This window comes from Pelecanus crispus, chromosome 3 (genome assembly GCF_030463565.1).
Source record: "Pelecanus crispus isolate bPelCri1 chromosome 3, bPelCri1.pri, whole genome shotgun sequence".
NCBI classification, from domain to species: Eukaryota; Metazoa; Chordata; class Aves; order Pelecaniformes; family Pelecanidae; genus Pelecanus; species Pelecanus crispus.
The window spans coordinates 23,472,567-23,486,484 of NC_134645.1; the positions used below are offsets into that span (position 1 = coordinate 23,472,567).

Consider the following 13,918-nt stretch of genomic DNA (forward strand, 5'->3'; position numbering starts at 1 on the left):
TGTAAAAGTCAAAGCTGCCCTAGGAAGAATGGGTATGTGGCCCAGTTACCAGCTCTCCAAGTTAGCCGTGACACTGAAGCAGCTAAGAATTAAATTGTAAATGGTAATCTATATTTGTAAATTTTTGGCTTAGGTTTTTTATTTTTATTTGGCAATTGTTTCTAAGTGTTCTGATGAACAGCGCACATGATGTTCTTTTAAGGGTGGTGAATCTCTCGGAAGGAACTGGGAAACGCTTGGAGTTGCTCACATGTGAGGGCTTCTAGACCTTAGGCATGTGCTTTATGCTCTGCAGAAATGGCTGGTTTAGGAACTCATGACAAGGAATGCTGCAGCTCCAGAGAACAGTTTCCTCTTAAAGATGATAATTTGGTAAAAGCTATGTTGAAATCTTAAAGGTCTTTTCCAACCTAAACGATTCTATGAAAACCACCTATTATTCATATAATGCAAAGCAACTACAAAGACCAAGAAACCAAATTAAATGGATCCATGATTCATTATTTTGAAACATCTGAGTGTTAAACACATCTTAGGACTTCATGAGGCCTGGCTGATGAACAGCTTGGTACCGCTCGTTGTTACTGTTGGATGTTTACATGTAAAATCCTAGCAGCATAGGTAGTAATTGATAGGACACTTTCAGTCTCAAAGCTGCCACGTAGTATGTTAGTAGCATGGTGTATTGGGTTTGCGTGGCATTGTTTTGGCAGCGGGGAGGGCTACACGGGGGCTTCTGTGAGAAGCTCCGAGAGAGCCAGTGCCAGCCAGCTCCCAGGTGGACCCGCCACTGACCAAGGCTGAGCCAATCAGTGACAGTGGTAGCGCCTCTGTGATAACATATTTAAGAAGGAGGGCGAAAAAAAAAAAAAACCCACCGGGACACAAACAGCAGCTGGAGTGAGGAGTGAGAATGTGTGAGAGGAATGACTCTGCAGACACCAAGGTCAGTGCAGGAGGGGAGGAGGTGCTCCAGGCAGCAGAGCGGAGATTCCCCTGCAGCCCATGGTGAAGACCATGGTGAGGCAGGCTGTCCCCCTGCAGCCCGTGGAGGTCCATGGTGGAGCAGATATCCACCTGCAGCCGGGGAGGAGCCCACGCCGGAGCAGGTGGATGTGCCCAAAGGAGGCCGTGACCCCATGAGAAGCCTGTGCAGGAGCAGGCTCCTGTGAGGACCTGTGGACACATGGAGAGAGAGGAGCCCACGCTGGAGCAGGTTTGCTGGCAGGACTTGTGAGCCCGTGGGGGGCCCACGCTGGAGCAGTCTGCTTGTGAAGGACTGCACCCCGTGGAAGGGACCCCCACTGGAGCAGTTTGTGGAGAACTGTAGCATGTGGGGAGGACCCACGTTGGAGAAGTTTGTGGAGGACTGTCTCCCGTGGGAGGGACCCCATGCTGGAGCAGGGGAAGAGTGTGAGGAGTCCTCCCCTGAGGAGGAAGGAGTGGCAGAGACGATGTGTGATGAACTGACCACAACCCCCATTCCCCATCCCCTTGCGCCGCTCAGGGGGAGGAGGTGGAGAAAATAGTGAGTGAAGTTGAGCCCGGGAGGAAGGGATGGGTGGGGGGAAGGTGTTGTAAGATTTGGTTTTATTTCTCATTTCCCTACTCAGTTTTGATTGGCAATAAATTAAACTGATTTTCTCCAGTTGGAGTCTGTTTTGCCGATGATGGTAATTGCTGAGTGATCTCTACCTGTTCTTATCTCGACCCACGAGCTTTTTGTTATATTTTCTCTCCCCTGTCCAGTTGCGAAGGGGAGTGATAGAGTGGCTTTGGTGGGCACTTGGCATCCAGCCAGGGTCAACCCACCACACATGGTAGCATACCTGTGTTTGGCCGCCAGTAAATAAGAATAGCTGCATACCAGAATGGTAAGTAAATTCCGAGACTGTGCAAAACACAATAAAAACTTAGAAGCAAATTCCCAGCTTCATTATGTTTAAGCAATTATTTGCCTGAAATGCTACCCCAGAAGAGGTACATGATGTACTACTATAGATTTCTATGTGTCAATAGAAGAAACAGAGTCAAAGTTGATATACTCTTGGACACTAAAGTTTTCTTTATATAGGCATCATCTTTCTGTTTTCACTAACTGGCCTAATTTTCTGTTTTGGCAGTTATTGTTTCACATAGAGTCTACACTTTTTTTTTTTTTTTAAGACCTAAAGAATCAGTATATTTCCTTCTTTAACCTTCGAGGACTGTTTTCTGATTGGGAACCATGGGATGTCAGAAAGAAGTGACCTGTTTGTTGAATTTATCGCCATAACTTCTAGTCATCTTCCTTTAAACGTTATTAGAACTGGACACTTAGCTTTAGATGACAGACTTATGGCAATTTTTTCATACAGTTGTAGTTTGTTTTCGTCAATTTATGTTGCTTAACACTTCTACCAGCTGGAATTATTTTCCATGTCTTTCAGGCAATTCTGTTGTTTTGGATGGTTGGTTCCTTTGCTAAGCTTTCCATTAGCTCTCAGAGTATTTTCTGTGGCATTTCAGAGTTCGTGAATGAGGTAGCTTTGGTGCTTTCATTTAAAGGAGTGCTTTTTATAGACAGTCTTGGGCAGTGTCTGAAAAAACATCTTTTGTTTAGGCAATGCAAACATGGTTCAATGCCTTCTCTGTTTTTTCTGTTTCCACTTCAGTGGCAAATTGTTTTCTCAATGCTTTTTGGTTTTTGGTGTCATGTCCGTCCCCCCCGCCCCGAAACTGATTACTGCTTTGAAAATACAACCAGCCTTTCCGTGCTGTATTGTACTTTGGAGTGTCCTGACTCTAGCCCTTATCTTTTTTTGGTTTTTAATTTTTTTTTTTTTTTTAACAAGTTGAATGGATCTGTAATGTGTCTCCAACATAAAAAAATAGGTTGTTGTTCAGCAGTAGTACTGACATTCCTGTTTAAAAAAACTTCTACCAATTATATTTATACAAAGATACTTCTCTGGAAAAAGGATACCTATACAATATTTTCAGGGAGTAATACTTAGATTTTGTAGTTACAGTGAATACAGAAAATAACCAGAGTTATCAATAGTTCTTTCAGGACAGAGGAGTATCTTTATTCAGCATGTAGAATATATGGTATGTGCTGTTCAAACGTTAACTAATGTTTCAGTCAGGGCCCTATTGGTTTTGTCTAAAGCGTTATGCTTAACTTAATCTAGTCCAAAGTCGTGTTCACATTTAGATGAATTGAGGTATATCTTTGTATCTAGAATGGTATGGTCTTGATCCCAGGTTAGGATCGCCGGTTGCTTCTGTCTCTGAAATAATAAACAGTAATGTCTGTCTTTCTCTTAGGTGGTTGGTCAGTTATGCTATTGCTAAGGCACTAGATAACTTATCTGCCTGTCCCTTGTGCCAGGTACTGCCTGTGATTTATACATGATAGTTGACAACCTGACAGCATTTTTGTGGAGCAGTTGCATCTTTTTTTTTGATGTAGTGGGTTTGATCCATCAGGTTTTATTGCTAGCTTGTCATTTTTCATAATCATCTTGGATCCTTTAAACACTGAAAACCAAAGAGCTTTATAGTAAATAAAATTTATTTTTTTAAGTTTTAATCCAGATAAGTCCAATTTCCTTTATAGCCTCAGCTGTTCCTGTAGGAAATAACACATCAGTGAAGTTTTATCATACAACAGAAATACACGTTTGGACTTTATTCATAGAGTCTTGTTAAGATGTAGAAAAGAAAAGTGCTGATTGAATTTTAGATATGCAAATCACAGTACTTCATGCGAGCAGTTTTCTGCAGTATGTTTTTACTGAGGCCCTGTTTCTATTAAATGTGCTATTACAGGAATGGCCTAACTGAAAAAGTTAGGTTGAATATGTGAGCACTTAAAAATTAATGACTTCTAAATTAATTACAAAATTATCATGTTGTCTTTAAGCAAAGGTTCTTTGGTGTCCAGGAGTTTGCATCCACAGAGGTTCTGTCTACTTCTTTCATATTTAAAAATAATATTTTTACATCGGCAGAAACAACAAATGTGATCTTTCCACTTGGTAATGTGTCTTCCTTTATTCTAATGCCCAAAATTATGTCCCTTATTTAGGAAAAAAATGTTACATGTACTTATTCCCATTTACACACCCAGTTCAACTCTTACTGAAGTAAATATTAGCTCTTCGGTGTCTACTGAATGTAAAGACAGACCATCAAAAACTCCTAACTCCCAGTTTCCCAGTGGTGAGTGTTTTGCTTATGGCAGCAACTTTTGTAATTTGGAAATCAGCAAGCTTTTAAAAAACTTTGGCAAATATGTGATGAAGCTTTCGAAAATGGGATATTATTGCGGAGGCAGGAAAGTGTAGTCAAGAAAAGTAGACATCAGTGTGCCATTGATAATGATTTTAATGTGTTTTAATATGTTTCACTACTACTGCCCAGTATACTTATGGAAAAAGAGGATGACATAGCGTAAGAAGATCTGTGTTATCTTTGAGGATAAGTAGTAGCTTGGAGTTCAGAAGCTGCAATAGAATCATAGAATCATTTATGTTGGAAAAGACCTTTAAGATCATCCAGTCCAACCATTAACCTAACACTATGAAGTCCACCACTAAACCAATTAAGGGTAGAGTAATAACTTCATGTTTCAATATTACAAAGAGAGAGACGTTCTAGGAGAACCTTCATACAGGCCTGTTTGGTGTTGGTTTGCTTTGGTTTGTTGTTCTTCACTGGCTTCGGAACAAATATTGATACTCTGGGGTTCTCTGACAGAGGTCTACAGTGAATGGGGAAATGAAGGAATTTTATTGCTATGACACACCACATAATAACTTAACTGACATTGAACGCTTCTTGGCAACAACTAGTTGCAACATAGTTTGCTAAATGTTTAAGCCATTGCATCAGTGAGATACTTCTACCATTTCTCAATTAGCTCTCCCACCCTCCTAGCATCCTGGAATGCTCAAGAACAGATGAATAGCTTAAGTATGCCAATAGAGAAATATTTGACCTAAACCCCTCTTTTTTGAGTCATTGCCTTCTGAATTGTATTTGGATTTATTATAATAAATTACGACTATTTAAAATGTGCTTTTTATGTCATCTTTTACATTAACTTCATTAAAGGATGCAGTACCAGAAAATCAAGAGAGGTGACGTGAGTCATAAGATGACTGGGCTTTAAAAATAAGTGTGAGAAAAAAAAAAAAAGGCGAGAGAAGATTAATAGGTCAGGAACAGGTCAGGTTTTTATTAAAAACTAGCATTGCTAAAAAGCGAGTGATGGCCGGCATACTGGACTGACAACCATGTTCTTAAATATAATGCTTTGGGGGGGGGGTAGGGGGGGAGCGGTATTTATATTTTATAAGCTATTGGTAAGTTACAACCAAGCAGAGAAGACGACTGAAAAGGACTGTGAAAACCATTATATTGGGGGGAAAAAAATCTATTTCCCAAATTCAGTCAAGATGATGTGAACTTAAAAAAGATAAAGTGAAGGCAGAAATGCATATCTAGCTTTTGTTCTAGTTCATTATCTAAAATCAAGCCCATATTTTCTGATTCCTAATCCAGTTGTCATCTCTCAGCTGCAAATCTCTCAAGTTTCTTTTCTGGCATACTGGAAATGTTCAGCTATATCAGAGTGGTCTGGTATTTATGACTGGGAAGTTTTTGATTTTTATGAAGTCAGCTGAATCAAATAAAAAATTTTAAAAAAAAGGAATATAAGAAAATACTGAAAATGACAAAAGACCATTCCTGTATCACCCTCCAGTAAGTCAGTTCTTGAGAGGGTTCATAAAAATATTTTTATTTATCTGGAAAGCGTTTTTTCTTTTTTTTTTTTTTTTTCTCCAGAATGGTGAGTGTTGTTACTTAGTTTTCACACTTGTTCAGAAGTCATCAGTCTTTATTTAATCACTGGTTTATGTTGGCTCAGTTTGCTGAGTTTTTACTTCATTTAGTCAAATATTTTTTTAGTTGTGCTATACATTGCTTTGTCATGTGTGGTGGCATCATTAGAATGATTAGAATTAGAATTGTTCTTGGTGCCCAATCCTGCACATTGTATGAAATATAGTATGAGCTTTAGGTTCATTGAAAGGTAGCAAAGTGGTGTATGCTAGGAAATATTTTAAGGTCAAGTATATTATTACTTGTGCTGCTGCAGAGTCCTAATGTATTGACGGGCTAAGATGCTATTTATAGCTGCTTCTTTGAAAATGTAGTAAAGATTTCTTCTGCAAAGTGTGACATAAGGTAGTTGTTTTGGCTGTTTGCATTAGGTAATTGCTTCCAGTGGCTCAGTTTAGATCAAGTAGTCAAGCTAGACAGATGCTAAATGCTTTTAGTTCTCCTATTTTTTTGCAAATTTAAAATATCAGTCAGTAAATACTTTGGTTTTTATTGTGGCTAATGATGTGATTTTTTTCAGAGCGTGCTAGCGAAAGCATCCATCAACTGAAATATGCCTTGGAGGAAAGACAGTTTGCAAAGGGTGAGGGTGAAGTTGGATTTGACCAGTCCTCTGTGGACAGGGGAAATGGTGACAGTGGGAATGCAGCCTGGCAGGAACTGCAGCACAGTCATGCAGGTAAGATTACTCTGGAAGCAAAGAGTCTAAAACTTGCTGGAAATTATACTAATTTCAATGAAAAAAGTAAATATTTTTTGGTTATAATGTTTTTTTCTCTCTTCCTAGTTAATCAACTTAAAATTTTGTTGCAACATCAAGAAAGAATGGAAAGTGAAGTCTCTCTGTCAAGGAAGAAGATGTCGTTCTGTGTATGTTTCTTCTTGTTTCTTTTGTGTTGTCTGAATGGACAGCATGCATGATGAGATCAATTTTCTAGTATCCAGGAAGAAAAAGAAGCACCAAATCGTTTTTATATTCTGAAATGTAGGAGATTCCTGAGGCTATGGCCAGAACTTGGTATGCTTATGACCATAGCAGAAGAAAAATGAATTTATAATACAGGATTTAGACTTTTCTCCTCTTTTTGTTGACCATGCAGTGTGGGTCACAGTCCGCATTGCTTTCAGCTTTCTCATCTTTTTCTTTCCACCAAAAGTTCATTCTTTTTGTTTTGGAAACAGTTGGGATTGACTACATGGACAAATTTCTGTAAAAGCAGCCTCTGTTTTCCTTTGACTGTAAGGATTCTGAAAGGCCGCTTTATGCTGTAACCATGCTTTTTCTTTAGAGGATTAGAGATGTTCATGTAACAACAGGTCTTGCAGCTCTCTGCCAAAATGCAGTGGTCTCTGTCAAAGTTAGTTTATACCCTTAAATGGGCTTCTCAGGTTTAGCCTTCTTGCAGCAGAACTACGCCAAAGTACGTGCAATGGACAGTTCAATTACAGAGCAACTGCTACATACTAGTATCCCTATAGGAAAATAATTCAAAGGCATTGTTCCATTTTTTTTCTTTTGATGGCCTCCACTGGCTACTTTTGCTTTATACTAAGCAAGACAAGCAACTCATTGCCATCAAAGTTGAGGTAGCAGCAGAACAGTCTAAAGCCTATCTTCCTGCTGTGTTGCTTCGAGCCTGTGTAATGAGCCTAGCTCTTCTGTTCTGACATTGAGAAATTTTATTTAAAGTTCAACTTTTCTGAATGTTGTAAAATCCACAAGTTTAGTCTGATTGTCCTGCTAGGTACTTTTGCCTCATAATGGTGCAGGATAGAATTGGTGTTTTGTAGCTCAAGGGAATGGTGCATCATTGGTTGATTTTGACATGACATGAATCAGTATCAGTTTGTATTTAGTCTTTGGAGGGGAGGGAAAGCATCTTAATCCATCTTTGTCAAAGTTTTCTACTTATAGTGGGAAATTTTAGTAGAGTGGAAAAATTCAGAAGACAGGATACTTTTTCTAAGAAACGTGATAGTGCTTTCAGGAAGTGGATTAAAGGATGGAGGAATAAACAGAGAAAAGATGGGAATTTACTGTATTGATAAGGCATTGTCCCATGTCTTCCTCTTGAAGTTTCCAGTGAGAGGGATTCTATGAAGTCGTGGCCTTATTCTCCTTCCCAGCTGTCCTCCATCTGCTTGCTAACCAGGATGTGAAAGTGTTCTGAAGACAAAGTGTAAAGCTCAAAAAATGTGGAAGTACAAAAGTGCGCGCACACACAAAAAAAATCCCAAACCCCTATAAAATACGAGCTTGTCTCGTGGTTTGCTGGAAACTGCAGAAATGCTTCCTGTATAAGAAGAATCAGATTCCCCAAAGGTCAAGGAAAGCAAACAGATTATGAGTAACGTTAACCTTTTGCTTTGAATTATGCTGAAATAGCTGATGACTACTGAATAGTAGATGACTGCGTGTGTCTATAGCTAAATACAATATTTCACAGAAACTATACTGTTTAGTAAACTTTACAGCATTTCATACATATAAATAACATTGTCTTAAAATTCCCTTCTCTTGCCCATTGATAAAAGTTGCAATAGATATCAAATGAGTATGTCTTGCCTTTGATTACACCCGGATGTTTGGGCAGAGATTGTCCTTTTGCTCTCTACCTCATCATCTGAGGTCAAGGCCTGGCGAGATTGCTTCATACAACAACTGCAATTCTACAAACCGGGTCTTGGCTAACCTAACTGCACCCAGCCTGGGTTCCTGACACTGTTGTTATAGCTGTGACTGATTCCTGTTTCCCATGATTTCTTGCCAGTTTACAGAGCAGCAGATTTAAGACTGCCAGCAGGAGAGCGTCTAATTCTGGGGTTTAGAGGTTTAAAATTTGAGGCATTCTGGAAAAGTACAAGGTGGGCCAAATTATTTGGGGTGTTGGCAAAACTATTTGTCACCGTGTAGAATGCTGGCCTCTAAAACTGCCAAGCATTTATATTTTATAAACACTTGGGTTTATATGGTAAACTTTTTAATATTAAGAATGCAAATGTGAACAGCATTTCTGATACTTGAGCATAAATGTTTGGTAATTCATACTGATCAGATGTGTCTTTCCGTTCTGATTTTAATATTTGGCCGACTTTAAATATATGCCTCCCTTGACCTCTGTTCTTTCACATTATGTTTTCAGAATATTAATGAAAAATTCCCATATTAATTATAATTAATTGATAACAATTGTGTAGTAAAAAAAGGTAAAAAGAAATAGATCACAAATTATCTATCAGGCATTTGCCCCATGAACGGGCAGGTAGAGGCTTCTAAATAAAGGAATATCCCAGTGATGGTGCTGTGAGTGATTAAATTGTGTTAAGAAGTCCTCTGTTCTTTTTCTGTTGAGGAAAATATACTATGTATTGTTTTCCTTGTAGTGAAACCATTCTTTAGCCTTCTTGTATACATTACACCAATGTTTCTCAAGTTTCTTAGGTTAAACATTAGCACTGGTTTTCAGTGAAAAAAAACTTGAGTAGAAATTGAGTTTTTCACATTTTTGAATGCTGCTGTGGTGTCAGGGAGGCAGCTGGAGGTCGCAGCTGCAAGGGGGTCTATTACTTTTTCAGAAAAGAGGGAGGGATGAATAGGAGCCAGCGGAACAGAAAGATGAATTACAAATATTATCATCACTACGTTATATATACTTTAACAAGTGTGATTCATTTTGTAAAACTTTATAAAGTAGCTGAGATTAACAGACATTAAAGCAAGGTGAATTCTGAGTCAATAGAACTTGGAACTTAAGTGCACTGAGCCACGTGGAATACATTGCAAATTCAGGTCCCTTCTCTAAATGTTTTTCTAGATGGTTCTGGAAGACCCTGCATTTGTCTCCACAATCATAGTTCCAGATTTCTTAAGAGTCCTTCCTTTAATACAGCCAATATTTATATTCGGTATAATTTGACAGGAAGGCTTTTGTTGCTAGAAACCTGCCTCTCACTCTGGTTAGTGGATTTTATTTTTATCTTTAAAGGTTGGACAGGGAATCTTAATGCCTTGTTGGCAGAACCTGTAGATAAGGTAACTAGTAGATATAATAGCTAGCCATTAGTAGCTTGGTTTGCGTTTTGGGGGTTTTTTTGAATGGTTCATGTTTCAAAAATATTTAAAAACAAAGATGTAGATTTCTGAATCTTTTAGGAGATTTAGGAGTCCAACCGTTCAGTTAGTTCCTGAAAATTACTTCTACGATCTTTAAGACTTTAAGTATATTTGAGAAGCATATAATAGAATATTTTTGCACAGAAAGGTATGTTTGCTCACCCAAGATCACAGATGTTAGAATTGTATCAGTTTCAAAACTAGCTAGGGATCTGCATAACGATACTTGTTTTCATCCAGAATAGTGAACTAATGCTAGAAATGTACCTGTTGTTCCTCTGAGAGGACCGCATTAACAACGCTGTATGAATTTTGTATCCTTACTAGAAAAGAATGCAAGGAAGGGAGATTTACTCTATTACAGATGGAGTAAAACTGTTCAGTAAATTGGTGAAAAACACAGACATCTTTTGTATAAGAGGATATATGTTCTACTGAGAAACATGTCCTAGTTTGTCTGTCTTAATTTTTTTTTTTTTCAAACAAACAAACAAAAACATTGTGGCTTGTATTGATACACTTTCTTTCAGCTTCAGGAATTAAAATAGTTAATGTATGTCACCTAGCATGAGACTATACTTAGTTCTTTCTGTGGATGAAATTAGCAATAGTGGAATACCAAACTAAGGTAGTAAACCAATGTTGAAATACATAAAGAGGACGAGTGAGGATCTGATAGTAGCTGATTTTTTAAAAATTTGCAAGTAGATACTCCATTAAGTATTTTTGTGATTATTCAAAGGCAGTTTCATTGCAGATTAACATATTTGCGTTTAATACTGTTACTCAATTAAAATTATTTTAAAGTATGTTATACTTCATTAGAACTAAATAAATTATTATGCTATAAAATATTTGTTATATCAACTCTAAATAAGTCCTTTTTATTAGATGGACAAGGACTGTTAGTTACTAATAGGATCAAAGAGAGGCTGTAGTTTTCAGGAAACTTTCATTTATGATTTTAAGGGCATTTTAATAACATCTATTTACATTCTTAATCTGTACTGTATTCTTAGGAGTAAATATTGTAAAGTTATAGCGATTGTGTTTTTCACATTTTGCAAAAAGTTTAATCCCTGTTTAAATCTCGCTGAACAAGGCAGAGATGTAATTGTTTATCTCAAATGGGCAAGGATTCCCTTCATTACCCTCTTAGTTATTTGTGAGGCTATCAAAAATTTTACCTATTTATAGGGTAATCAGAAAGGCTTTTTAGAATTGTCTTTTAAAATATCAGTAATCAAGTTCTTTGATAAATGTAATATCTATTACACAGTTTCCTGTGTTTCTATGGAGGTATTAAAATTGCAGATGTAGCAGTGTTTTTGTAGCAACTGCTAATGAACATTTAGAGGAGTAGCCTTTGATGCATATCCACAACTCGTTAAAATTCAAGGGATTTCTATATTCATTTCACAGAGAAGAAAATACCCTCTTTTGTTTGTCTAAAATGGATGATACAGTTAAGTAGCGGTATGAATTTCATGTACAAATCGATTTGTGGATATGATTTAATCCTGCTTTATAGATGTGGTTAGTCAAGCATCTGTATATTTTGGCAGAAGTGACATACTTACTTTTCATATTAAAGATTTTAAGTTCTTACTGTTTCTCCCTTCCTCATGATCCAGTACTTGGTGACTTTTTATTAAGTGTACATAGTATTCTGTGTGCCAGCAACATCTTACTGCAATAAATGGAAAACGGTAAAATAACACATACTATTCTTTACTTCCTTCAGAAACCACCAGAAGCTGCAACTGGAGACTTACCAGCCGTTTCTGATCTCGTTCCTATAATCAATGATCAGTCACAGTACATTAACCATTTAGAAGCAGAAGTGAAGTTTTGCAAGGTATTAGACAACATATTTTACCTACTAAAACCCTGGTCCCCTAAATACGAAGAATTGCTTTAAAACCAGCTTACAGTTAGTCTTGAGATTGATTGTTGTAATGACCAAAACTGAGCCAAATGCTGTTCAGTAGATATTGAGCCTTACGATACAGCATGGTGCCTCTGTAGCGTTTAAGGGTCTTCAAAGACATTTTCACTTCATATCACAAATACAAATAAGCAACTTTTTTCAAGAAGTATTTTTGTAGCTTGAATTCCCATATAACGAAATCTGTCTTTTAAATATTCTTGTTCTCTCTAAAAGGGTTAAAATAGTTGAGAATGTTTATCTAGACTTTTGGTCTCAAGATACATTTAAATGTTGGTAGCCATCACAAGGAGCCTTTTACATGCAGTTCCTGTATCCTGTAGGAGGAATTGTCTGGGATGAAAGATCGAGTACAAGTAGTTGTACTTGAAAATGAGGAACTCCATCAGAAACTGAAATTTTTAACTGCGGAACATTTGTTGAGAGAACAAACTCTTCTAGATGCCTCAGTAAGTTTTTATTTTTCTGTTGCTGTTTTAATCAGTGTTCAGGGACCTGATTCTTTCTAAGGAAGGCTATATAAATGGTTATCTGCAAACTGAATTTTAGTCAAAATTTAATGAGAGTTTGTAAACATGGATTTCTGTGTATAGCATCATTATCGTAGGTTGCCAACCTAAATAACTTGTGTATTGGTTCTTATATTCTATGATAATGAAAATTCTAAGATTCAATACTTATATAATTAATATTTGTTTAAAAAAACAGCCTACATAACTGAAGCATTAATATTTTTATTTTAGGCAAATACTCAGAACTCCTGGCCTGTAGGTGTTAATGACTGTAGCATGCATCAGCCTGTCACCCCATCACCAGCACATAACAAAGAGCAGGCTTTTGTTACAGCAGCTGTTGGAGAAATCGAAAAATGGCATGCAGAACTGGTTGGTATTAACTTTCTTTGCAGAGTCATACCTTTGCAAAACCTTTTGGTGCTTTGTTGTTGCTGCAGTTCTGATGATTAATTTTGTAACAGACATACAGGAGGAGTTTTGGTTGACTGAACCTTAATCTGAGGTCAAATTTTATTTTCTTAAACCTCATCTTCTCATTATATCCTAATTAATATTATTATCCAGTTAGACATGATGGCAGGTTGTATCTGCAGATGTTGACTTCCCAGAGATAAGTCTTGTTTTAAGAATGTCCTGTCAGTGATGGCTCTACTGTACTTTGGAGATTCTGGGCAGTAACATAACACACAAGCAGGTGGGAACTAGCTGGTGTCATTTAGGCAGCCCTCCAGGCAAGCTCTTCTGCAATGAGCCTTTTCGCTCCTGGAGCAGTGCAGGCTGAGTAAGGTACAAAAGTCACTTTGTGCAGTCTGTATTCCCTGAGCTGAATTACACATTTTGTGCTTTTAGAGATACAGAAGAGCCCTAGTGATTCAAAGATGATGCTGTCTCTATCCTGTATTTTTAGTTTGGGAAGATATTCTTAAATTTTTTTCTCTAAATTAATGGGCTAGCATTGCTATCTTTTGGGAAAAACATGGTTAACTGAAAGTTTTGATGTGTTTTATCCATGTGCATGTGTGTGCTGTGGAATTTAAAGGGTACTTTAATTCTTCAAGGTAATTATATGTATTTATTAATTTTTCCCAGCAAAATATGTTTTTGTTGGTTTTGTGCCTCATCTAGAGCTGAACACCTCTTCAGTGATCTCTAATGCCTGCAGTTGTTTGAAAGCTAGTTTTTACAATAACTGCACTTTTCCTTCATCTGCCATATTTAAAGCAAGAGAATCATATTGATTGTGACTGCTTTCGAAGCATCATAGTGAGCTACATTTCTGGCATTTTATCTGGTTGGTTATCACCATTGTGTTTAACATTGGTGTAGCTGATTAATATATATAGCTCTTCACCAGGTAATAAGAGTAGCTCACTGTGTTATAAATGAATAGCTTGTCTACTTGAAGATCTTCAGAATTCCTCTTTATTTCTGCTGACTTGTGGGAGAGTA

At 37.4% G+C, this 13,918-nt stretch overlaps 1 protein-coding gene across 1 annotated transcript in view; it reads left to right on the plus strand.

Annotated features, from left to right (window-relative positions):
- Window positions 1-13,918, plus strand: part of SDCCAG8 (SHH signaling and ciliogenesis regulator SDCCAG8) — a 113,206-nt gene that overhangs the window by 4,808 nt on the left and 94,480 nt on the right. The window contains exons 2-6 of the mRNA XM_075707547.1: window positions 6,413-6,571; window positions 6,680-6,762; window positions 11,751-11,864; window positions 12,278-12,403; window positions 12,698-12,838. Coding sequence (XP_075563662.1) covers window positions 6,413-6,571; window positions 6,680-6,762; window positions 11,751-11,864; window positions 12,278-12,403; window positions 12,698-12,838 — 623 coding nt within the window. The remainder of the gene's footprint in view (window positions 1-6,412; window positions 6,572-6,679; window positions 6,763-11,750; window positions 11,865-12,277; window positions 12,404-12,697; window positions 12,839-13,918) is intronic.